The sequence below is a fragment of the Mauremys reevesii genome, linkage group 8, assembly GCF_016161935.1.
Source record: "Mauremys reevesii isolate NIE-2019 linkage group 8, ASM1616193v1, whole genome shotgun sequence".
Taxonomy (NCBI): domain Eukaryota; kingdom Metazoa; phylum Chordata; order Testudines; family Geoemydidae; genus Mauremys; species Mauremys reevesii.
The window spans coordinates 22,930,506-22,958,039 of NC_052630.1; the positions used below are offsets into that span (position 1 = coordinate 22,930,506).

The 27,534-nt window shown below is 43.1% G+C and overlaps 1 protein-coding gene across 11 annotated transcripts in view; it reads right to left on the bottom strand.

Annotated features, from left to right (window-relative positions):
* Positions 1-27,534, bottom strand: part of ATP10B (ATPase phospholipid transporting 10B (putative)) — a 396,549-nt gene that overhangs the window by 68,524 nt on the left and 300,491 nt on the right. For 9 of the 11 annotated variants that reach the window (XM_039485882.1, XM_039485878.1, XM_039485881.1 and 6 more), the window contains 2 exons: positions 3,666-3,959; positions 2,120-2,314 (listed from right to left, as the gene is read on the bottom strand). In XM_039485882.1, coding sequence (XP_039341816.1) covers positions 2,120-2,314; positions 3,666-3,940 — 470 coding nt within the window. In that variant the 5' untranslated portion in view covers positions 3,941-3,959. Of the gene's footprint in view, positions 1-175; positions 1,236-2,119; positions 2,315-3,665; positions 3,960-27,534 lie in introns of those variants that run through there. The other 2 variants (XM_039485886.1, XM_039485876.1) reach the window with 2 other exon arrangements.

Below are 27,534 nucleotides of genomic sequence, written 5' to 3' on the forward strand. Positions count from 1 at the left end.
GTGGTACCCCTTTAATTTTAGATATCAAACACACAAATTCATTGGTTTCCTCTGTGGAAGAGTTCATTCCCCAGTAGTTTTTTTTCCCCCCCAGAGACTCCTTCATTTTTTAAGATGCTTAAAAAAAATTGATGCGATTTTTGGTTTATGAAGAAAAACCGTATGATTTATTTACCTGCTGTAAACGAGGCAGACCATATTATTGATCTCTTTGTCCAATTGGTATCTCCAAAAGTCCTCCCAGGCATCTTTAACTGCTGTAATAGCCATAATAACACAAATTGGGATCAGAGAAACTGCTGGCTGAAAAGCATTTACCACTGGCACAAAGTTCAATGCTGCAATGGCCACAAAATATAAATTGGCAAAGCGGTGAAACTGCTCAAAGATATTCTTTGGGATGAAGGATAGGAAAGTGTATTTGGTGGTCTTGATTTTATTACAGTCATAATGTCTGTTTGGGTTCTCTTTCCACTTGCAGCTTTCAAAGGGCAAGTTGGATACGACCACCCATTTATTTTCATTTTTCTTCTTTCTTTTCTTTCCTTTTCCTCTCTTCTCTGACTCCTCGTTTTGTGTCTCAGAATCTGAAGCAGCATGATGGCAGAAAACTTTCTTGAAAAAAAGTTTTTCCCTTATGATCTTCATTGAACAGCAGCCTAGAGCATATTTCCTTGACATCTTACTTCCCCTTAAAAATGTTGTGTCAAATAATAATAAAAATAAAGCACAGTGGTTTAAATAATCCAGAAGAATGCAAAGCCGTGGAATGAGGATTTGAGTTTCCCTGAAACGACTGCTGTCTTTCACTTGATGGAAAGCTACACCTGTTGGAATACAGACGTCACAGGAATAGGTAGTATCCTCCTCCTCGAAACCAGTTCTGCCACTGTCAGTCAGGCTGACTCTGGGTCCTAAAGTCTGCCCTGTTGCAAGTCACTGATGACAAAAGCACTCCTGAAATGTGCTATTATTTGTGTTACTGTACTTCCTGAAGCTTGTGCCAGGCAATCTTCTTTCTGCATATTATTATAGTGGGTGGATAAATTTGAAGACATATGCCCAGTCCTCCTCTTGAGGCTTTTCTGAAACACTATTTTTAAAGTTGTTAGAAGCTAAAATTATTGCCAGTAAGTTAGTTCAAAGGGGAAGCCCTGATCTCACTGAAGTCAATGGAAGGCTGCTACTGATTTCAATAGTGCCAGGACTTCATCTCCTAAAACTATCCCTATCTGCCATTTGCTTTTGTCTCTACAGAACCAAGTTTAAGAGAAAAAAAAACCCTCTTGACCAAAGGACCCCGCAATGTAATCACCCTCTTTTAATGCAAGTTTACCACCTTGTCATGTAGTCCCATCAGTTATGGCAAGCTAAGAAGGGTCTAGTCAGGGCAGTACTTGGAGAAGAGACCTCTGATGCTGTGAGAAGTGTTGCTGGTAATTAAGAAGGCAGTAGAAGCCATTCTCTTCCCTCTGAGTCAGTACTGGCAAATGCCCCAGCAGAAATGTAAAGGATATTATATTTCCGGAGGTGCAGTCATTCACATAAAACTTGGATGGACTGGCCACCTTTGGTTATTGGAGATCTGACGGCAGAGATGAAGTGTTAACACTTATGTCCTGGTCACATTCTAGTCTACTGATGAAATTTCCCACTCTGGTTTCAGTTGGATACAATAGTCTTCCCTTCCTGTTGCCAATGAGCAGTGTTATGCCATGCTGTTAAGGAGCTGCAATGTTCTATTCCAAAGTTGGCTGCATTTTCAATAGTGGGTGAAGGATCCTCACCATCCCTAAGGTCCTTTACCTACTGAGAAGGGGTGCTGAGGCTTAATTTTCTGGTTTTGGTAAAGTAGTTTGAAAACTTTAAGAGAAAATGCTATAGCAATACAGACACCCTGCGTGGTGGAATAAAGGTTACTGACATCAGTCTGGGCTAAAATTATTTCCCTAGCTTTTTACCATTAATATCATTAGGAACCAGTCCCTATATAAAAACCTTTCCAAAAGTATTAATTTCACTTATTGTGATCAAATGGGGAAAATATTGCAAAATAATGTGGTTAAACCGCACGAAATAATGTAATGTAAAAACATTGTCATTGTTTCATTCCACTTACTCATCATATGCTTTGGTTTTAGAGGAGTTTATTGACTTATCAAATCTGTATCTCCTGCAGTCTTCAGTGCCATCCTTAACCATGATTACTAGCAGCACCACACCCAAAGGTAGCATCGTGATCTCCCTATGGAAAACTTCCACTTGTGGGAACCAGTTTAGGATGACCAGGAAGAAGAAATAGAGATTAGCCAACCTGAGAAGGTCAAAAACAAATGACAATAGCCAGAAATTAAATGTGTCCTTTCCTGATTCACAACACTGTTTGTAGGTCAAAACAGCACACACACACACACACACACACACACACACACACACACACACACACACACACACACACTTTTCTCCTTCCCCTCCTGCTCCCTTCCCTCCTCAGTAAAGGACAGAATATTTCCTGACCGCATTGTGATGTCTCCATTCCTTATGAGGATTCTATAGGAGATATATTTTCATAACATTAAAAATAATTTCATTTAATTTGTGTATTATACCACTGTTTAAATCCAGAAACCTAAAAACTGTTTTCCTCATGACTTCCCTCACATTCAGGTTCCCATATTTGCATTCATTTTTGATTCAAGGATTGCCAACTTTAAAAAGCAACTAAGTATTTAAAACTCATATTCAGAAATTTATGGGATTGTTTTTACAAGAAGCAGACTAGGTTCTCTACAAATTTACAGACATAAGGTAAAGAAAAAGATAGGCCAAACCATGGGATGACAGAACCTGACACCATAGTACAGAATGTTTATTTCAAAGTGAAAGATGGATGGGTAAATTTAATCTATCTTGATCACACTGGCTGCTCTTGGAAGGATTCTTCATGCCCAGGCAGGGGCGGCTCTATGAATTTGGCTGCCCCAAGCACGGCGGCACGCTGCAGGGAGCGCGCTGCCGGTCAACGGTCCCGCGGCTCCGGGGGACCTCTTGCAGACGTGCCTGCGGAGGATGCGCTGGTCCCACGGCTCTGGTGGAGCATCCGCAGGCACGCCTGCGGGAGGTCCACCCGAGCCGCGGGACCAGCGAACCGTCCGCAGTCATGCCTGCGGGAGGTCCGCTGGTCCCGCGGCTCCGGTGGACCTCCCGCAGGCATGACTGCGGAAGGTCCGCCGGAGCCACCTGCCGACCTCCCGGCAAAATGCCGCCCCAAGCGCGCACTTGGCACGCTGGGGTCTGGAGTCGGCCCTGTGCCCAGGTCACTAGTCCTACAACCAGTAGTTAATGGGAAAGACTGAGCCACACAAACAACTCAGCTTTGACCACCCTTTATGGACAAGTTCTATATAACTTAATATTGATGACATCAACGCGCTTATGTAAAAATTAACTTAATTTTATAAAATTACTCTAAAATCCTATAGAATCTAAGAGAATAATTTGCTTTCAGCATGTTGTTTTGTATAATTCTAAATCAGGGATATTAATTCTCTTATAGGATTATTCAAAAACCTATAGAAACTTTATACATTTCTATCAAAGATCACTTATGATGGGACAGATCTTAAAGCTGATCAATCATTTCCTTAGTTTTGGCAAGTGTATACCTGTGAAACTGTTCAAAGAGATTTCTGGGCAAAAAGGAGAGCAAGGTGTATTTCGTGGTCTGTATCCCATTTCCAGAATAAAACCTAGAAACCTTCTCCCAATCTTTTTGAAGTCTCTTGTTGTTGGGAAACACAATCCTCCATTTGTTCAAGTTGTATCTCAGCCTCTTTCTGACAGAAGACAGCAGAGGTGTTGATTCCGACTGAGTCCATGTGGATCCTTTCGCAGCCAGCCGCTGACAACGATACAAAGCTGAGTCCACTGACAAAGCCATCCACAGAAGCAAGGTAAGGCTGAAAGAGAAATGCATTACAAGGACTGAAAACCAATTCCATTATGGTAACAAATTCACTTTGTGTCTTGCCAGTGATGGTTTTAAAGCAGCAAACAATACAATTCAGCATATTACCTGTTCAGTTTCACGCTCAGTGCTTTCTATACAGAAGTTAACTGGTTCAACAAAAATATTTAATGTGGAAAAAATCTATTTCTAACTCTATGAGAAAAATGCTTTATGATCTGTGTGTTCTAAATGTGAGTTAATGCAAATAAGGCAGATTCAAGCTGATTGTTCACAACTGAACTTCCAGGTCTATATCATTTCTTTATCTATATTATTTTATCTTTATCCAAGTCTATATAATTTTCTTTAATCAAACTGCCACAACCAAAGCTGTTTGGTAGTTTTTCTTTGACTGCCTCAGACTTGTGCACGATGGTTCTTCTGTTCATGTTCTTTTACAAAGGTAATTGGCTCAGGTGCTGAATCTTAAACCACGCACAAAGGCTATGATGAGAATGAACTGCATGGTCATTTTAAACTCATTTACATTCACAAAAGGAAAAACATTCTTCAGTCTCCATAGAAATCTGATTCAAATGCAGAACTCAACAAGGAACAATGGGTATTTTACTGGTTGAATAGATCTAGCAACTTGATTACTAAATACTAGTGCCCTTATATAATGTAATAGTACAGCTTGAAACACAATCATACAGAAAGACCCTGATCCTGTTCCCATTGAAGCTAATAGCACAACCTTCTCCTTGGGCTGCAAACTTGACATGGTGGAAAAGCTTGCATATATTTAAGACCTTAAGAATTATGCTGTCAGGAGTCCTGTACTCCTGGTAGGGTCACCCATGGCGGTAAGGTCGAAGGTGAAGTACCAGACAAAGTGCAGCCCAGCACAATGCAATCCAGTATAAGACCTCAATGACAGAACAGGTGGATGAAGCTGGATCACCTCTCAATGGCTGTGAAGGTGGACAAAGGCTGCAATAGAAGAGAAACCGCCAGTTGTCTCGGACCTGCTTGCCACCGGACACCGGTGCCTCTTTTGCCAAGATTTGTGTGGCTGCTGGTGACATCAGCTCCCCTACACTAAACTACTCATGTGCAGGCTTCTTTCATAGGAGAATTTTCTCCTACGCATAGAAGTCCTGTGGCAATGGGAGAATCCCCACACACTGGGAGATAGCAGCCCAGGATAGGGATAACTGGTGAAGACTTGTCAGAGAGGGAACTTCCACTTTTGAGGAAAATCGTTTTGCCCAGATCTCAGAAAAATGCCAGAAAAGAACGGAAAGACAACTGTCACGCAGTAATTACAGCCCAACCCTGTCTTCCAAAACCACCTGCAATGTCTACCAATGAGCCTGTGGCTCAAGAATTGGACTCCTCAGTCACCAAAGGACCCATGAAAAATAAAACCTGTGAAAGAGATCATCTTCGACCTCAAGGGATTGCCGACAAATAGCACAACTCTCACTGACTTTAAAGGTACAGCACTGGGCTCTATACCATTATGCCCAATTCAAACCACAGTAAACTACATGAGTGTAGGGGCTGGAGGGAGATACAAAATGAATGGTATGGCACAAATAAGAAAAAGGATAAAGCCTTGTCTATATTCAAAGCTGTACTGGTTTAACTTAGTTGTGATTTGAAACCAATTTACTTAAACTAGCAGAACACACAATATGGACAATCTTAATCTTATTTAAATTATGTTAATATTGATTTAGTTTAATTCAGTAAAGAATCTGCTTAAGCAAATTTGATATCAATCTCGTTTAAATAGGATTAAGAGTACCCACATTATGTTTTGCACCAGTTCAAGTACGTTACTTTTTATACCAATTTAAAATTTGACCAATCCACATTTAATATAGACAAGTTCTCAGTTTCCCTACACTTGCGAAGCTACTGCCTATGTTGCCCCCTTCCAAATGCCCTTTCCTTTTAAAAATTGTGAATAGCCACACATTCTCCTTAGGAAGAGCCATATACAAAATATTTATATTTTTAAAATTATTTTCAAAGATGTATATAACTGAGTCATAAGGAGGAAAAATAATACACTGTGACAGTTTATGTGATGTGCTATGCTGATATAGTGCTCATAGGCATGCAGTTACAGTAACGTAATGCAAGCTATACCTATGTGCTACTATTTATTAAATACTTAAAAATGTAGTTAATGAAGAGTTAAGATTGCCCAGTGGTGTCTTGAGCCTTTGCGGAATGTGGAGTGGCTAACTTGAATCTCTGAAAACCTATTTATTTCAATGTGGCTGATCATGGAGTGAGATACTGTTCAACATAAGTGAATACGAAAGAATCAGGCTCTTAGTTGTTCACTCCAACAAAATTACATATACACTTAGACTAACTTATCAGAACCTCAAATTATTAATACTCCTAGTTCTTCAACTAGTTAAAATAAAAGTAGGTAAAATAAAAGTCCTCTACGCTTACAGATAAAAATGAAGCAGAGTTGGTCCTGCTTTGAGCACGGGATTGGACTAGATGACCTCCTGAGGTCTTTTCCAACCCTAATCTTAATCTTCTAATCTAATCTTCATCCACAGAATCATAGGTATTTAAAGTAGAAAATATATATTAAATCAGAGCCTCTCCTCCCACCAATGCAAGTTTGTTTGCCAGTTGTCTGGTTAGTCTAGCTTTAAATTTCTAAAATAATGTCATCCACCACTTCTTTTGGGAGACTATTTCACAGCCTTACAGATCTCACAACTATGAGGTTTTTTTTGACATTCAGGCTGATTTCTTTTCTTACTATCTTTCTATTTCATTAAAACAAATTAATCAAAGAATAAACTCACTCTACTTAGCTTGATTCAGTTTAGGAAGCAACGTTCTCATCATGGCTTCCTTTGTACTGAGGCCGTAAATAGTGCTGTATCTATGGAGAAGGGAGGGATAGCTCAGTGGTTTGAGCATTGGCCTGCTAAAGCCAGGGTTGTGAGTTCAATCCTTAAGGAGGCCACTTAGGGATGTGGGGCAAAAATTGGTCCTGCTAGTGAAGGCAGGTGGCTGGACTCGACTACCTTTCGAGGTCCGTTCTAGGAGATTAGTATATCTCCAATTATTACCTGTTACTGATGTCAACATACAATTAATTAGGTCACAGGAGACATCAAAATGTCATAATACAAACTATGCAAAAGGACAATAGCTATGCAATGAAAAAAATATATTGATGGATATATAATCAAAGCAGAAGTTAATGATTTCCTTGTTACAGGAATGAAATTGTTGGAAAAAACAAAGCTGCAGAAAGCAGCCAATATATTTTGGGATCATTAAGAATAAAGATGAACCTGACTTGGCACCTCATTTAGGAGATGACTAGGGGAAAGGACGGAAGATCTCACAGAGACATTATTCTGTAAATTCAGTATCATCTTAAATCAGCCAACTGGTATCCAAAATCTCCCAAGTATACTAATTGCATTTCAGTGTGTCATCTGGGTCACTTTCTGAAGGGCGCGGAATCCATTTCAAACATTTACTTCTTAGTAAAAGCATACTAGTAGTTCCCACAGGATTTCTCTCTCTCCTTTAAAAGGGTGAGGTATAAAGCTAAAAAGAAGCAGAGAATGCCATCTCTGCAAACCCACAAATATAGTGAACACATTATTTATAGCTCTATATTATGCATATGTTGGTGGGGGGCTATATTTGATGAAAGTAAAGAGCAGATATTTTCAGCATATGGTTACCAAAACAACTGAGCATCTCCCACCTTGAAGATGATGGTTTTGTACCCCCAGAGGCACCCCTAAAGAAAAAAGAAGGGAAGATGCAAAGAGAGTGGTGAATTCTTTTTCCAGATGCTGTGATGTCACTTGGGATTTGCCTGCTACATTACTCCAGTGTTAGGGTTACAGCATGTGTCGATTCCTATCCCAATACAAGAAAACAATTGTGTTTTCTCAATGCTCACCTCAGCTATCAGAAATTTAAAATATTTGATTGCTGTTAAAAGGCAATCAGCAGGCCTTACCAGTGTGCTTTATGGACAGGTACATGCACACACACAAAAAAGCTGTCCACAGATGTCTGTAAGATGTTTCACCTTCTTTAGACAGCTATGGAAAGATTTACATATGAGAAAATTTACAAGAGATACTTTACCTGAAAAGACAATGGAATAAGAAGCCAGTCTACAAACAAAAGTGATAAAATTCTCAATCAACAGGAAAGGTTTTGAAAAATCTGAACTTCTTTGCAATATAAGGAGAACTAACGTTGTGCAATTTCTTCAGAGATTGGCAATAAGCTTTGGGGTGCAATTTGCTAGCATTTATTTCCAGGCATTTCAGAGCGGCTTCAAGTTTACCTCAAGCATGTCAATGCACAACAAACTATTCAAAGAGAATCACATTAAACAGATTTCTCCTTGCCATTTTCACATAGATTTAACTACCAACATCTTATTAACTTCAAAAGTGTGTCCCATGCTATTATTGGAAAGGAATACAATTTTTTGCCTCAAGGTTTCATAATACTACTATAGAAAAGACATTGGTTGTGAAATACTATTGACTATACTGTCACAGTCAGGGATTTTATATATGGCTCAAAAACAACAGTAATGTATTTACTGCAATAAACTGCCACGAATTACAACTCATAAAGCCCAAGGCTGCCATTCCTGAACCCATTATTTTAAAAGACTCATTTATTTTCCCCTCATTTTATGTGTGAGGCGAACTGTCAGCACTGTTAAGACTAACGCTACAGATTCACTGTATTTGCTTTGCACATCTCATCCAGAAATGAAATGTGCTCACGCCCTACGCCTTATTAGCATCTCCTAGATAATTCTCACTGTATTTTAAGGCATGTGCTCCCAAAAACTGAAGTAGAATTAACACACGATCCTTGAGATTCAAGTACCCCAGTCTGAGGAGGGTTCTGAACACCTTCAGAAACTAAAGAGCCCAAGACTAAGATTTACTCATTTTAGTGGAGGGAACAAGTCAGGTGCCATGATGGAACAGAGGCTTGCTGGTGTGTTGGCTAGTCATGGGGTGGAAGGGATGCTGTTCAAATTCCCTAAGTAGAGGTTTGGCTCAAATGGTTCAATATATCACATCAATTCACGAATCACTGGGTGCTTGTCAGTACCAAACACGGTCCATTTGTACAATTCTGCCCTTTTTTGTGAAAGGCATGCTGCAACTCACTGATGCCAAATTCTCTCCCGTTTCCTCCCTCACCACCCCCAAAATAATGGGGAGATTCTCTCTTGGTTCTTCACTTCTACAGGAATTTACACTTCCTCATACATGGTCAGTGTGACTACTAGACCACCTATGACGGGGTCGGCAACCTTTGAGAAGTGGTGTGCCAAGTCTTCATTAATTTAAGGTTTCGCCTGCCAGTAAAAAGTTTTGCATGCCAGACCGGCAGTGCAGGTGGCAGACGGAACCCCAGACTGGCAGCGAGCTGAGCTGCTCAGCCCACTGATGGTCTGGGGTTCCATAATCCTGGCTGGCAGCGGGCTGAGTGGGGCCGGTGGCCAGGACCCCGGCTGAGTGGGGCCAGCAGCCAGGACCCTGGCTGGCAAGGGGCCGGCGGCCAGAACCCCAGACTGGCAGCGGGCTGAGCAGCTCATCCCGCTGCTGGTCTAGGGTTCCATAATCCTGGCTGGCAGCGGGCTGAGTGGGGCCAGTGGCTGGGACCCTGGCTGTTAGCAGTGTGCCACTAAAAATCAGCCCGTGTGCCGCCTTTGGCACGCGTGCTGCAGGATGCCGACCCCTAGCCTATGATCTTGCAATTTTCTCCCTACTTGCCACTAATGAGAATCCTCTTCCCACTCTTCCTTATATTACATGGTCAGTTAGCATTAAGAGACTCATGCCTACTAGGGTTGCCAACTCTGACTGAAGCTATACATGGAGATTTCCCCCCCCAATGTCATTTTCTTAAAATATCCTATTAAAATCTCCTGGATTGCTTTCAATAGTAACTGGGAGATGGATGCCGATTCCAGGCCAATCCTGGAGGATTCGCAACCCTAAAGCCTACAAGCCCTTATGAAGGAACAAGGCCTTGTTGTGCTAGATGCTGTATAAACATCCTGTCCCTGCCTGCCTGTCCCTGCAATACAAAGGTAAAAAACCAGGGGTAACATTTTCAAAAGTTCCTAAGTTTATTAGGAGCCTACACCAATGGGATGCAGGTGCTTTTGAAAATTTTACTCCAGGGCAAAAGCTTAGACAGAATGGAGGTTTTAAATATAGCATATTAACAGGAGCAATTTCGGTGAGGACCTTTCACTGGGATGTGTGCATTGATCAAATGTTACTAAGAAAAAGCTATTTTTTCTCTCCAAACTATTACCTTACATTTCCATATTGAAAGAACCCATAAACTATGAGAACACACACAAACACACACACACTCTCCCTGAAACACTTAATTCCATTTTTTCAAGTTTTCTCTCGCAATTCGTAACTGAAAACAGCAGCAATTATTCTTTGTGTTGCCTTATATGAAAGATGTGGCACCCATTCAAGTGAATCATTTCCAGGACGGTTTGGTTAGGGAAATAAACATCACTGAGTGAGCAGAGCACTACAGAAGGCTGAACTACACTGTTTTTAATCTGCATTGCAATTATCTGCTAGAAAGCAGCCTGTTTTTTTTTTGCTATGTTATATAAAGCCTCTTGTAATCAGGATCCAGTCAAACCAATCCTGAAAAAAATATTTGGCAGGTGAAGGCTGATGAATACATTGAATGGAGCAAGAGAAGGAGGCTATTGTCGTTCATTAGCAGCATATAAAAGGCTGTCTGGAATTATGTTACACTGCACTGAAGAAATAATGCATGGGGCAGGAAATCAACAAGAGTTAAAAACAGGTCCTAAAGAAATGATTATCCAAAAATGCTAGCCATTGCAGGCTGCCCTGTCATTCATTGAACAGAAATGCATTATGGATTAAAATTTATATAATGTTTCTTTCTGCAGGATAAATAGAAAGGAGCTTTACATAAATCTAGTGCGTCACTAGACTACAGTGTATTGCTATTCTATTATTATTCTATTAGATTATCACAGGCTTTTCATGCAGTGACTAGATTGTGTTTCCTTGTGGGATAAATCTGTCCTGAAATCTCACAACAATGGGTTAATTATAACACTTTTCCCAAGGCAGACAAAAGATTTTAGTGCCTGACAGAATTTTCCTTCAGCTTCAGCAGCACAGCAGCATGTTCAGAGAACCTGATTTTGCAAAGGGCTACAGCTGCATTATTAAGACTTGCTCCAAACAGATGTGCTCTCAGCAGATGCCAACACACAGGTCATAAAGACAACTATGATTATCAAAGGGCTTTTTCTCAAGTAGGATGCTGTCAGTCTGAATGTAGTTATACTGGATGCTTGGTTTAGCTCATTTTTATGGAAGAAGTCAGATACTGCACAAGGAAAGAATTCTGCCTAGCTGCCAATATTATCTGCCTGTCCATATGCAGAATTATACAGAAATTAACTATCCTCTTGTAGACTTTCTTGCACTGTGACCCTCAATCTGCCCTTCTCAAATAGAGCAAAGGATAAGTAAATAAATCCTAGCCATACATTTGTTGGTGTAAGAAAATTCTGAGCATAGCCTAACTTTAAAGATTTATGTGCTATTTAAACATACAGTGTTTCTCTAAAATGAATGGTCAACCTGATAGCCAGCAGAGTGATCCAGCTCCACTACACTCATGCTCAGGAAAGCTCCCATGGCATTTTTCACAAGCACAGGGTGTGTTAACCTTGGCATCCTAACTTAACTCCAATTCTGTAATTATATCTGGCCTACTTACATTTTTCCTGTAATTTCAGCTGAGTAGTAAACAGGAAGAGAGAATATAACAGTGGTTCTTCACAGCAATTACAGAGGCAACTGGTTACTAACCTGAGCCTAGAGGTGGCTATGACCAGAGTTTTCAATGATTGCAAACTACAGGTTGTTTTAGTATCTCACTAATGCATTAGTGGCTTGATCCCACAGTTGGGCAGTGATCTCTAACAGGCTATGCTAGAAGATTATTAGGTACACGAATCTCTTGGAATGAGCCCGCAGTCTAAACTTCATGGGAAAGAGATCCCTGGGTGCAGACTGGTGTAGACATTGAATTAATTACTATGGAAAACATGAGTGTTCTTAGGTTGTCCTCCAAAAGCACATACCAAAAGCATAAATTAAAGCTGGCTGTAGCAACCATAACTGACTTACATTTCACTGTATACATATGTACACAAGGCAGGTTTAAGTCTCAGGTTAGCCAATTATTAACTATCTTCACCCATGCATTGGAGGCAAGAGATGAGTACCAGTCAGAGATATAGATATGTTTGTGAATAAGTAACCAGACACATACACATCCCAACTTATAAGGACAAGTCAACGTAAGGTCAAATGTAAATTTATTGTACTGGCAGCTTATTTGATTGGAAATAGCACGCTGGTCTGCAGGTCCACCCTAGACTTATTTCATTAGTATCTGTGTGTGCCCCCCTTTGATCATCAGCTAATTACTCTTCTGTACATGAAGAGCATCTGCACTGGTGTGTTTTCTCCTGTTTCCTTATCTGGGTGTTCTCAATCTATTTTATGCTCTAGCCAAACTGGGCATCTTGCTGCTCTGCTATCTGTATCAGAGGGGTAGCCGTGTTAGTCTGGATCTGTAAAAGCAGCAAAGAATCCTGTGGCACCTTATAGACTAACAGACGTTTTGGAGCATGAGCTTTCGTGGGTGAATACCCACTTCGTCGGATGCAAGTAGTGGAAATTTCCAGGGGCAGGTATATATATATGCAAGCAAGAAGCAAGCTAGAGATAACGAGGTTAGTTCAATCAGAGAGGATGAGGCCCTCTTCTAGCAGTTGAGGTGTGAAAACCAAGGGAGGAGAAACTGGTTTTGTAGTTGGCAAGCCATTCACAGTCTTTGTTTAATCCTGAGCTGATGGTGTCAAATTTGCAGATGAACTGAAGCTCAGCAGTTTCTCTCTGAAGTCTGGTCCTGAAGTTTTTTTGCTGCAGGATGGCCACCTTAAGATCTGCTATTGTGTGGCCAGGGAGGTTGAAGTGTTCTCCTACTGGTTTTTGTATATTGCCATTCCTAATATCTGATTTGTGTCTTTTCCGTAGAGACTGTCCAGTTTGGCCGATGTACATAGCAGAGGGGCATTGCTGGCATATGATGGCATATATTACATTGGTGGACGTGCAGGTGAATGGTGTGGCTGATCTGGTTAGGTCCTGTGATGGTGTCGCTGGTGTAGATATGTGGGCAGAGTTGGCATCGAGGTTTGTTGCATGGATTGGTTCCTGAGCTAGAGTTACTATGGTGCGGTGTGCAGTTACTGGTGAGAATATGCTTCAGGTTGGCAGGTTGTCTGTGGGCGAGGACTGGCCTGCCACCCAAGGCCTGTGAAAGTATGGGATCATTGTCCAGGATGGGTTGTAGATCCCTGATGATGCATTGGAGGGGTTTTAGCTGGGGACCATATGTGATGGCCAGTGGAGTCCTGTTGGTTTCTTTCTTGGGTTTGTCTTGCAGTAGAAGGCTTCTGGGTACACATCTGGCTCTGTTTCCTTATTTCTTCGTGCAGGTACTGTAGTTTTGAGAATGCTTGGTGGAGATTTTGTAGGTGTTGGTCTCTGTCTGAGGGGTTAGAGCAGATGCAGTTGTACCTCAGTGCTTGGCTGTAGACAATGGATCGTGTGTTGTGCCCGGGATGGAAGCTGGAGGCATGAAGGTAGGCATAGCGGTCGGTAGGTTTTCGGTATAGGGTGGTGGTAATGTGAACATCACTTATTTGCACCACGGTGTCTAGGAAGTGGACCTCCCATGTAGATTGGTCCAGGCTGAGGTTGATGATGGGATGGAAGCTGTTGAAATCGTGGTGGAATTTTTCCAGAGTCTCCTTCCCATGGGTCCAGATGATGAAGATGTCATCAATGTAGTGTAGGTAGAGAAGGGGCGTGAGTGGATGAGAGCTGAGGAAGTGTTGTTCCAGGTCAGCCATAAAAATATTGGCATATTGTGGGGCCATGCGGGTGCCCATAGCGGTGCCTCTGATCTGGAGATATATATTGTCATCAAATTTGAAATGTGTGAGGATAAAGGCACAGAGCTCAGCAACCAGTTGTGCTGTGGCATCATCAGGGATACTGTTCTTGACAGCTTGTATTCCATCTGTGTGTGTGTGATGTTTGTGTAGAAAGCCTCTACATCCATGGTGGCTAGGATGGTGTTTTCTGGAAGGTCACCAATGCATTGTAGTTTCCTCAGGAAATCAGTGGTGTCACGGAGATAGCTGGGAGTGCTGGTGGCATAGGGTCTGAGTAGAGAATCCACATATCCAGACAGTCCTTCAGTGAGAGTGCCAATGCCCGAGATGATGGGGCGTCCAGGATTTCCGGGTTTGTGGATCTTGGGTAGTAGATAGAATAACCCTGATCGGGGCTCTAAGGGTATGTTGATTGATCTGCTATCTGTGTTTCATGGGTGCTCAGTTAAGTGTGGTATGGAATTCTACTGTCTCATTCATGTCCTTGCATCTTTTTTGTATTATACAGTCCCTGCATGTATATAGTGCCAGTTTTCCTAAGCAGTACTTACTTAGAAGACGATATATCTCATCATGCCATTGTGGAATCTACTTACTTCTTAACTGAGAAAAGAGGACACTGGAATCAAAGCAATCCTTTGAATAATAAACTTCTTTGTTCCACTTAATTTTTAAAATAAAAGTAGAGTGGCCTTTAAAAGACAATCTAATATTTATAGCATGTACGATTATAAAGCTCTTGTGATCAAGATTATGATGTTGCAGATGTACAACACTGCTTAGTTCCCATATGAACAAGTCCAGAAGGACGCTGAAAACTTGAAAATAAATTGGGAACTGACCAGAAGATCCTCTGTGTGTAAAAACCTTTTATGTAAGGATTTTTGTGAGAACATGTTGATTTGTTTTGATCTCAATTCCCCATATCTGTATAGTAAACTAAAATGCCCCAGAAAGAACAGTTATTTCTTTATGTTAAACCGAAAGAGACAACAGAGTCTAAAAACACTGCCAAATTATATAAGGCGCAGTTCCACGTCACTTGATCAGCTTGGAATAATCTCAATGAGAATTTAATCACATAATCATGTGAAAGGAATGTCCATTAGACACCTGAGACAGTGAACTGACTGCTTGTATTTAATAAACATATTTAAATCCTTGACCTTATTAAAATTCTTTGTAATAAGGATTACCTGAAAATGTATGTGATCAAAAAAATCCAGCCCAACAGTGGTGAATACACTGCTTATTTGATGTATCACTGTTGATTATGCCAGGCAGAGAGGAAGGTCGGCGCAGTGATAACCAATAGCACCAAACATGCCCATCTAAAAGACCCTATCTAACATCCCCTTCATGAAACCCATATTGAAGATGATTCTCAAGAATCACACTGTTGGATTGTTGGCTACAATCTATCACCTGAAACAAGGTCTTCCCACATCTATCAAGCAGGGCATTAAGGAAGACATGATAGACAGCAGAACCAAAGTCCACTTCGGAATCCCTCAGAATGCCTCCAGAACCATTCTTGGTATCTTTTCATACAGTTAGCATTAACTGTTGATAATCCTTGCTGGGACTGAACTCCTAGTAATCTTCCATGAAAAATATACATGAGAACAAGAGGCATATAAATCTTGTCCAGAAACTGGGAGGAACAACCTGCAGAGCTGATGCAAAAACTCTTCAGATCTCTACACTGGAGCCTGTCTACTCTACTACAGAATACTGCTCACTCATCTGGACACATAGCTCCCACACATCACTTGCCAACTCTCAATTTAACACTGCCATGTGAATCATTACAAGGATAGTAAAATCAATGCCACAACCATGGCTTCCCATGCTGGCACACATCCATCCACCTCAAATTTGCCATGACATGAGAATCCTTGGAGAGTCCCATCGTTTTATGAAGACCCAAACAACACACCAAGATTTTGACTAAAACCCAGAAATTCTTTTTTTGGTTTGTAGTGCAAGAGCTCGAAGACTTAGGGTTCTTCCCTGAAAATCAATAGCGAGCAAAGTGGAAAGACCCCAGCATCCTTAATAAACACTTCATCAAAGACCCAACTGAAGAACCCAATGGCTTTTTTCAGAGTAGCAGCCGTGTTAGTCTGTATCCGCAAAAAGAACAGGAGTACTTGTGGCACCTTAGAGACTAACAAATTTATTTCAGCATGAGCTGTAGCTCACGAAAGCCACAAGTACTCCTGTTCTTTTTGCCAATGGCTTTTCACTCCCATGGAAAATATGTCCCATTCTGAACTGCAACCACAGATCATGTGACAGATGTGCCTACTTTTTCCATAAATGGGGACTGAGACACAATCCTATTTGTTACTGTGGAAAAGGACTTCAAACTATGAAATGCCTCATCAACCAATGTCCCAAACTATTACATCCAAGTGGTATCCCAGCCATCCACTCTACGATACCCAAAGCAATTAACTGGAGTACAAACCTAGACATGGACATCTAACATTGCTGGTTTTAAGCCATAATAAAGATGAAGAATATGAAGAAGGGCAATAGCCAGGGACTTGGGAAACCTATATTCAATTCCCTGTTCAGCCATGTGTGACCTCAGGCAAGTCCTATAATCTCTCTGCGGCTCAGTTCCCCATTTGTAAAATGTGAACAATACCATTGCCCTACCTCATAGGGATGTTGTGAAGATAACTATACTAAAGACTGTGAGGCCCTCAAATACTACGGTAATGAGTGCCATGTAAGTACTTGACATGGAGATTACTACTTCTCACTAGGAAGCTATCAATGGTATTCGCTAAAGGTGTATCTGCTGACTTGGAAACTAGTCAGACTCCATTTTACATTTTTGTCATAGACCAGGATATAGATGATCAGAGCAGTCAGAGCAGGAGTCAGGGGTCAGAGATTGAGTCAGGTATCAAACCAGACATAGGCGCCGACTTATATGGGGCTCTGGGGCTTTAGCCCCATGAATAAATCCCAAGCAGGGGCTCTGCCCCACCAATGTTTTTTCTCCCCTGCTTAGGCCAGGGCTGCCCAGAGCCCTTTAAATCCCAGCCGCAGCCGGGAATCAGAGGGCTCTGGGCCTGCTGCAGCGGGAAGCCCAGAGCCCTCTGATTCCCGGCAGCGGCTGGGATTAAAAGGCTCTGGGCAGGCAGCCCAGAGCAATCAGAGGGCTCTGCCTGCTAAGCCCAGAGCCCTCTGATTCCCGGCCGCGGCTGGCTCTGGGCTCCAGGCAGCCCAGAATCAATCAGAGGGGTCTGGGCTCCCCGCCGCAGCGGGAAGCCCAGAGCCCTCTGATTCCCGGCCGCGGCTGGGATTTAAAGGCTCTGGGCTCCGCTTGCAGGCAGCCCAGAGCCCTCTGATTCCCAGCCGCGGCTGGGATTTAAAGCTCTGCGCTCCCTGCGGTTGCAGGCAGCCCAGAGTCCTTTAAATAATCAGAGGGCTCTGGGCTGCCTGCAAGCCCAGAGCTCTCTGATTCTTGCAGGCAGCCCAGAGCCCTTTAAATCCCAGCAGCGGCTGAGATTTAAAGGCTCTGGGCTGCAGGCAGCCCAGAGCCCTCTGATTCCCGGCTGCGGCTGGGATTTAAAAGGCTCGGGGCTGCCCGCCGCAGCAGACAGCCCAGAGCCCTCTGATTCCCGGCCGCGGCTGGGATTTAAAAGGCTCTGGGCTGCAGGCAGCCCAGAGAATCAGAAGGCTCTGGGCTGCCTGCTGCAGCGGGAGCCCAGAGCCCTCTGATTCCCGGCCGCGGCTGGTATTTTAAAAGCTCTGTGCTCCTGCAGGCAGCCCAGAGCCCTTTAAATCCCAGCCGGCTGAGATTTAAAGGGCTCTGGGCTCCCCGCCGCAGTGGGAAGCCCAGAGCCCTCTGATTCCCGGCCCCAGCTGGGATTTAAAAGGCTCTGGGCTCCCTGCGGTTGCAGGCAGCCCAGAGTCCTCTGACTCCCAGCCGGGCTGGGATTTAAAGGGCTCTGGGATCCTGCCAGCAGCCCAGAGCCCTTTGAATCCCAGCCTCTGTCCGCTGATTGCCCCCTCCCAGACCCCTGCCCCAACTGCCCCCAGAACCTCCACCCCTATCTAAGCCCCACTGGTCCTTGTTCCCCAATTACCCTCCCGAGACCCCTGCCCCTAACTGCCCCTTGGGACCTCAGCCCCTATCTAAGCCTCCCTTCTCCTTGTCCCCAACAGCCCCCTCCTGAGACCCCACCCAACTTCCCCAGGACCGCACCCCCTACCTGTCCCCTGATAAACCTCTTAGACTCCCATGCCTAACCTCTGCCCCATCCAACTCCCCCTGCTCCTTGTCCCTTGACTGCCCCCCGGAACTCCCTACCTCTTCTCCAACCCCCAAACTGCTTACTGTGCCACTCAGACCAGCGTATCTGGCTCCATGCAGCTCCAGACAGTTGCTGCCATGCTCCCCCATGGAGCCCACAGCCCTCTCCCACCCCCAGCACCTGCCTTCCAGATTTGAACACCTCAAAATTCAGGAGTGCTCAAGCTCGGTTTGGGCAGCTTTTACTTCATTTCTCCCAAATCAGTTTCTGCAAGGTGCCAACTGAAGGTGTTGGAGAACAGAGAGATCAGGTGGCCTCCTAATGCCTGGAAAAGAGACAAAGGCCGGAGGAGGGAGTGTCAGTGCCTGTGCGGACTTCTGGGAAGTGCACGGTGTGGAAGGGGATGCTGTGATGCTTTGGAACATCTCCATACAAAGCCAGTCAGGACTCTGGGAGCCTCCTCTCTCGGAGCATACTGTCTCCAGGGCAAGAAGCTTACACCTTCCTGGGTCTGACCTCGGAGCATTCAGCATGCCCTTCCACGTCATGCACTTTCCAAAGTGAGTCTGCCCAGGCTGGTCCTGGGGCAACCAGAGGTCGCTGCACCCCAACTCTGCAGTCAGATGTGACTCTCAGCCAGACAGTAAAACAGAAGGTTTATTAGATGACGGGAACACAGTTTAAACAGAGCTTGTTGGTACAGAAAACAGAACCCCTATGTCAGGTCCATCTTGGGGGGTGGGGAGCCCAGAACCAAGTTCTGGGTCTCTCCCAATTTCCCCAGCCAGCTCCAAACTGACACTCCCTCCTCTGGCCTCTGTGTCTCTTCTGGACAAGGAGGCCACCTGATCTCTTTGTCCCCAACACCTTCAGTTGGCATCTTGCAGGGGAAACTGAGGCACCCACACAGTATTCAGAGAAAATATTAAGAACATTCCCACTTCATCACAACAGATGCAACAAAATATAATACTGTATATTGAAGTAGGCAAGTGCTGCTTCTGACTTTCCACTTTTAATTGACCCTTGTAATCTTGTGGCACTGACGCGTTGTAGCTTCATTTTATATCGGCTTACAGGGCGGGAGCGGGGGGGCACCACCATTTTGGGCCCCACCAAAAATTATACAAACCTGCCGCCTATGAAACCAGATTCAGAGGCAGGAATCAAGCCAAAAGTGTCAGATGTGGTATACGAGGAGAAGAGATCTGGAACAAGGCAGAAACCAGGAACAGGATAGGAAGGCAGGAAACAGGAATAAGGCAGAGCTCAGGAGGAAGTGAAAAGGGAGGGTCCAATATAGTAGCCAGACGGGGATTCACCTAGTTACTCTGACAACTCCCTGTTTCTTCTTCTGGCTTAAATAATTAGTCTGAGCCAACTGGAGAGGCTGGACATCTCCTTCAGTTAGGACGGAGCTTTATGGGCAGTACCTATGGTGAGCTAGGATACACCAGCCCACATTACATGCTGGTACCAGCAAGCTGCTGGGTGGTGGCTGAAGTCTGATGTTTTCCTATAGACCCGCAGACCTTGGTTTGAGACCTGCAATCCCTTACAATTTTTCCTGTCACAGAACTCATTTATTCAAATTGGGATTTTTTTAAAGAAGGAAAACACATACACACACACAAGTTTAAATGCAGTCAAAAATCTACTAACAGCTCCTCAATCAACTCAACAATAGCCCCATTTAAATTAGTGGTTTTGGCAACAGCTAATTTAAATGGGGGCCTTTGCAAATAAAACCAACCTCCAGGGACTGTGGTAAGTGTCCAAAACTGCTTAACATGTTTCAGTGCCAACTGTCTGAAGTGATGGAAAATAAATTGAAAAAGGTTTAAAAACTAGGGTCATTTGTGTATGGCTAATGAAGTCCATTCACTCAATTAACTGTTCAGTAATACAGCTGTGTTTCTCCCTCTGCTGGAACAAAAGTCCAAAGTAGAGGAAAATACAGCTTTAGGGTTTTCTTGTGAGAGGGAATACAGTAATTGTCTCCATTGCATATAATCCTACTTAAACTCTAAGCCTCAATATCTTGTGGCAATTAATTTTATAGATTAATTATGCAACATTTAAAAATTATTATATAGTAAGTGTATTGCTTTATATTTGTTGCCATTCAATTTAGTTGAATGACATCTGGTTTTGGTATTATCAGAAAGGGTAAAAAGGAGCAGGTAATTTATTGGTTCTATGCTGTTTGTCATTTTCCACTCATGAAATTGCACTAGCAGATACCATTATAACTGTAAGTACCTAGGGTCCTGTGAAAGTGTTGAAAATTCTTCTAGCTACCTTTCCTACCGTACTTTGTCTTATTTCTTAATTTCGCTCTGGCTAATTTGGGATACCTTGTCCTTTGAGTCTGCACAGAGCACAATATGTGAGGTTCACATATACCCACACTAACTGGTGCAAGACAACTACAGGAGAAGGAGGTGAAACCAAGAGTACTGGGTGTTCCCATTTAAGAACTAAAGTCCTACCACCAGAAGCAGAGTTCATGAGAAAAGAATGCTATAGAGCTCTACATTAAAAATCGCAAGTCTGCTCTTTCTGGAGTCCAATTGCTGATTTCTATTGTCTGTTACTTTTAAATGAAACTGCTTGTTTTTCATTGCATATGATTTAATGCACGTTTGTAAAAGGTTTTCACTTTGTCCACTTGCTAACATTGTAATGACAAAAGTTTTAACAATCTGAAAACAAAATACATAGTGACCCAAATACCACTGAAAAGTCCCATGTTTTACTTACCACAGAAGTTCTATACACTGCTTAAGGTTTTCAATCTGCTTTAGGGAGGAGATAAGGATATTCAGGATATTTTAATGCATATTATATTTATTTAAGATAATCGTGTGGAGTAGGAGGGATCAGAACTTCATAAGGAAAAGAAACCCATGTTAAAAGACCACAAGAAAAGCATTTGCACAGAAGTTCATTTGCGGTACACCGTTTCTTAACATCCCTGCATTAATAACATCTTTAGAAGGACCAACATTTACTGTCAATCAAGACCACTTGTGTAAGAGATTTCTAATACCATATTCCATTTAAATTTCACATCCTCCGTGTCCTTTCCCTTCCCTGCTTCTTCCAGTGCACAGTGACAAAGCATCAATCTTGGAAATTACACCATTACACATCAAAAAACAACAACAAAAACCAACACAAAAACCAAAAACCTCTTACAGGCAGGCAGTTTTGCCCTGTATTGTCGTGACAATAGGAAGGGTGTTTACACTGCAGCACTCATATTATTTTTAAATTGCTGCAGGTGCCTGAAATTAATTACACACATACTGGACTCTCTTTTAAAAGCAGGAATTCATGACGTGATGGCTTTTCAGGCAACGTTCCACAGAGAAGAAAGTGGGAAAAAACCAGGTTGTGAAACGACACAAGCTAGGGCAAGTCGAGTGAGTTATACTGTGAGCTAGTGTGAGCAGAGATTAAGAGATATAGAATAATTAGTTTTATATGTTTATTTAGGGAGTACAAAGATAGAAAAACATTTAAGCATGATGGAAATGTTAAATATAAATTTAAAACCAAAGGGGCAAATTCTGTCCTATTCCCCTCCCCTTTATACCACTCTCATGGTAGGAAGAGGCCAGGTTGGGGACAGGTTGGCACTGTGGGAAAAACATTTTTGTTAATGGGTGTATCTGCTGATATAGAACTGGTGGAGTAATTCTAGATTACTCCACAGTGCAGCTCTGATGTAGAGGCCTGGGGAAGGCTTGTCCAGGAGGAAGTTGTTCATGAGAAGGACAGAGTATGGCTGAAGTGCACTGTGCTTGGGCTATTCTGGGGCACACACAGTGATATACAGGCAGCCCTGCAAGGCTGAGGTAACAGAGCAGGGCCAGCTTTAGGCTGATTCCTCCGATTCTCTGGAATCGGGCCCTGTGTCTAAAAATTAATTTTAATTTTTTTTTTTTTACATATCTGGCAGCGGTCTGGGTCTTGGGTGGCACTTCGGTGGCGGGGGGTCCTTCACTTGCTCCGGGTCTTGGATGGCACTTGGGTGGCGGGGGGTCCTTCACTCGCTCCGGGTCTTTGCTGGCATTTCAGTGGGGGGAGGGCAGAGCGAGTGAAGGACCCGCCGCTGCCGAAGTGCCGCCAAAGACCCAGACTGCCGCCGGGTATTCAAATCGGGCCCCGCAGTTCCTAAAGCCGGCCCTGACAGAGAGCATCCCCATGAGCGTCTCTAAATAGTGCCACAGGCCCTAGCCGCATTCACTCAAAATTTGGAAAATACACAGATGATATAAAGCCACCTCATTTGCCCTTCTTCCCCCAAGCTGTGTCTTCCTGCAGGGCACAGCACAGGAATCTGGCTCCAGGGAACTAGAAATAAACTGCAAAAATAAAAATGTGCTAATTTTAAATTGTAAAGGTTTTACATTAAAAAAAAAAAGATACTTTTGTGCCCCCCGACACTGTCCTGAACTAACCTTATGGAATTAAGATAAACTTCACTGAATTAAAATAAACCTAACTGAATTAGGGTTAATACCTTTGGGGTACATTGTATTAAATTGTGTATGCATGGCATTGTATGTATCTTCTCTGGTAGGGAGGAGCTAGGATTGCCAACTTTCTAATCGCACAAACCCGAACACCCTTGCCCTCACCTCGCCACTTCTCTGAGGCCCCATCCCCCGCTAACTCCATCCTCCCTCCCTCCCTCCCTCGCTCTCCCCAACCTCACTCATTTTCACTGGGCTGAGGCAGGGGTTGGGGTGTAGGAGCGGGTGAGAGCTTTGGCTGGGGGTGTGTGGGCTCTGGGGTGGGGCCAGGGATGAGAGGTTTGGAGTGCAGGAGGGGGCTCAGGGCTGGGGGAGGGGGTTGGCCTTCCTGATCCAGCAAAAAGACAGGACCCTTGGTCCATGGAGGGCTCCAATTCTTTGAGAAGGATTGGGCCTACTGAGACCTCACAAGACTGAGGGCTAGTTCTGAGCTGAGTCTGTGATGAACTTGTAGCCACAAGGAATCCCCGAGTGTGGGGAATTCCACTTTAGGGTTGGGGTGAACTCTGGTAAGCGTATTAGCATATGTGTAGGCTTTTTTATGGTTTTTAATTTGTTTTCTCTGTAATGCTTTTTTATCTGAATAATAAAGTAGGCTTTGTTGCCCAATATATGCTAGGCTAATTATCTACAAATAGATCACATTATCACTATGTATTATTGACACCACATATATTAATATGCATTTAGCACACTATATCAATATAACATTATATTGTATAAATATATTTCTAGCAGTTACTTGGCCTGAATGGGCCTGTCTTTTTATAATCCTGTTCATTTATGCTAAAATTTACGCCATGCCCAAGTAAGCATTGGCACAAGAAAATAAGAAACTTGTCAAAGACAAAATACATCAATGTTCTGTCCAATACAAGCTGGAGAGATACCTTCACAGACCTGGAATACTAGTATTCAAAACAAAGATAAGGAAAGGAGCAGAACAAGTTAAGGAATTAGGATGAACTGGTGGGCTGGACTTTAGTGACACACACAGAGTTTTGTAATCTGTAAAATCATGCTATAAATACTCCTAGCTGAAACTTGTAACTTTGGGAACACTTTGTGTGTAAGCACAATTTAACAATACTGCCCAAGATGGCTTCCCAGAAGCTGTTATATTGAGCATTTCTTCCTGTATTATAGACTTTAAGTGCTATTGATTATTTGGTCTCAAACATATGTCATAACAAACCAAATTCTGGTCAAGCAGTTGGCTATTCAATTTATCAACAGTTTGCATGGGAAGTGCTGTGTGGTACCTTAAAACTGTCGCAATTATACCAGTTAACCACCTCTGAAGAGCAAGCAAGCAAGTATCCTTGGGCTGCCTACCTGTGCTGGGAAGAGAGGGAACTGTGCAACCTAGAATTACTCTGGTCAGAAGGTAGAGACACACAGGTCTCCAACCAGAAACACAATGGCTTTGGAGCTAGAAGCCTGAGAGACAATACTGGTCCATTTGCCCTGAAATGTGACAGCATACACAGCATTTATGCTGGCAGCTTCTTGTGCCTGATTCTCTGTTGCCTTGCACCTTGTGTAGTCATTTACACTGGTGCAAAATGTTCAAGGTAACTAGAAATCAATTAATGATTCCAGCAGCACCAGAGGCAAATCTCACTATAAATAGTTTAAGAAGAACAAGTTTGCAGAGGAAAACCTAGAGGGGATTTAAGAAAACTAATTCCAAAGCAGAGCTAGGCTCTTAATAAAATTATCAGCTTGCAACTGGTTACAGGCCTCTGAAACCACATTAACATAACTTGTCTGGTTAATTACCTAGCCAACAGAGATAAGGAACCTTGAACTCTAGGACATTGTCAAGTCAGAGGCGCTCGAAATCAACTATTAAGAAGACCTCTTTCCAAAGAAAGAAAGAAAGAAAGATAGAAAAGGGGAGAGGAGAGGAGATATTAGCTGAGGGGGAAAAAAAAGTAAATTCACCTCCACCACCCTTAGAGGTTTGCAGACTGTAAAGTTCCCTGGAGGCAAACGTGATGCTACAAAAGATATTTCAGAAAGGACAGCATTAAAAGGTGAATTTAAAAAGTTTTTTTAATTAAAATTATTTTAGATCCCAAATTTTAATGATAATGAAAGAGTTTTTAGGATAGATTCAATGCACAATCTATATGCCTTTGGCATACATTGTTAACAATATTACAGTAACAAAGGCATAGGAGTATAATGTGAGATGACAAAACATAAACCATGCAGCTATAAAATAAATAGTAAATCTATGGCCACTCATATAATCAGTAACTAATGTGGTTTTCAACAGAAGATGGAAATACATTTTTCATTGCCCGTATAGCATGGCTGCTTCCAGAGGCAGATTAAGGTTTCCTGGGGCCCTGGGCCAGAGCAAGTGGGGGGCCCTCCCAACTCCTTCTGCCTGTGGTCCCACTCATGGCCCCACCCATTTCTGCTCCTTCCCTGGGGCCCCACCCCTGTTCAACACAGGGTCCCCTCCATTCCACCCCTCCCACTGCAGCCCTGCAACCTATTTGTTCCTTTCTGCCCTGCTACTGCAGCCCCAAGACTGGAAAAGCCCCAGGGCAGCAGTAGAGAGCAAGAGCTCCCCCAGCCCAGCCCAGCCCTGAGGCCATGGCAGGCAGTGAAAGCTCCTCCAGTCCCAGGGCCGTAGCAGGGTCTAGGTGCTGGGGCTTCCCCTGCCACCTCCCACACTACTTCAGGAGACCAGGGTCAGGGTGCTGGGGCTTCCCCTGACATCCTGCATCTTCTGCTGGGGACGGGGTCAGGCGCTGGGCGCTTCCCGTGATGTCCAGCGGCTTCTGATGGAGATGGGGTCAGGGAGTGCTGTGGCTCCGCCCTGCCCGGTGCTGCTGTCAGGGAGCAAGGTTGAGGAGTGGGGGCTTTTTCTGCTCCGCCCACGCGGTGGCTGGGGCTAGAAGATTCTACCACCCAGAGGCGGATTTTTTCCAGGGGCTCTCCAGTTGGCCAGAGCCCTGTCGGCCCAGTGGCTAATCCATGACTGGCTGCTTCAATTTACACAGTGCTACACTCCATTATAATCCAAAATGGCCAACTTTCAAGACAAATACCACAAAACAAGGGCATTACCTAAAGATGAGTTCTGTGTGGAATTAATATATAGTTTCATTGCTAGGCTTCCTTTTTAAAGGAAGACAATGCAATGTTAAATTTGTACCAATATGCATGCCTGCTCCTTAATCAAAAGATGGAAAATACAAGTTACTCAGCCCCTTTTACTTATCCCTTGAACTACAGTTTCTGATCTTGGATTTCCTAAACTTTCCAAGCGCTGGGACTTGATAAACTTCCTTGCAAAACACCTACAGACTCTATGAAACATGCTTCTCAAACATCAAATTCTCAAATGCAATGTTTTCATCAAAGCAGACAACTTGCATTTTACAGTGATGATTTTATTGCGACTTCTACAGCTTTTAAAAGCATATGGCTGAGATTTTCACCTCTGTACAGCAGCTGATTACAGCTTGCCCATAAATTCAGTGCCTGATTCAGTCTTCTTAGCTAATTATTAAATGAGCCACATTTAGCTACGAGCCTTTTGTGGATCACAGAAATTATGGCTGTTTAACAGCTTTGTTGCGAACAGGGAATACCGCTTGCCAAATGTAAGTATCACACTTTAACTTGGATGTATTCTGCTAATTTACTGGTTATTTTTTGTAGGTTCCAGCTGAGTTCTCACTGAAGTCAAGGGGAATTTCCGCAATGAATTCAAAGGGACAGGATCAAGCCACTAATTTGTATACCCTTTTCTCTGCTATTCCTTAAATATACCCTCTAACTGGAGTCCCAGATTTGCTACACGCCCCTTTTTGCTACACTAAGGAATACAATGATTACAAACATCAAAAACTGATGTGTGTCATGTTTCTTGTAATAAAGGTAGGACTAACAAAGGAATGTTTGTAAGAGGCTGGATTTTATATCCTGGCCCCAGTCACTTTACATGGGTCCAGGTTGGAGAATTCACCACTGCAGGAAGACGATAGTGTTACACTGGCCCACTTTCGATAGAGACAAAAGCAGCTCTTTTGCCATGCTTGCAAGGCAGTTAGACTGCAATTCCTTGCCAGTTTAAGATTGCCAGAAGTTTGGTAGTTTGCCTTTCTGACGTTACTGGACCTATCTCCATAAAGCAGGTTCTCCTTGTTTTACCTTCTTTTTGTTAGATATTTTGTCATCATATCAAGGACTTTCTAAAACAATATGTTTTGTTCTATTATATAAATACATTACAATGTAAAAATGAGGTAAGATCTGAGGAGAGGTGACACATAATGGCGGATGGTGGGGGGGACAATTGAAAGGTTCTGGGCCTCCCCATATGTTGCCTCTGCCTTCATCCCCTGAAACTTGATATGTATGTAGACCAAAGATCCAACTAGCCCAGTATCCTGTCTTCTGACAGTGGCCAGTGCCAGGTGCCCCAGAGCGAATAAACAGAACAGGCAATCATCAAGTGATCTATCCCCTGTTGCCTATTCCCAGCTTCTGGCAAACAGAGGCTAATAGCCATTGATGGACCTATCCTCCATGAATTTATCTAGTTCTTTTTTGAACCCTGTTATAGTCTTGGTCTTCACAATATACATTAGCAACTACCTCCTCCTCTTCCTGATGTTCTCTGTCCTGTGGCTG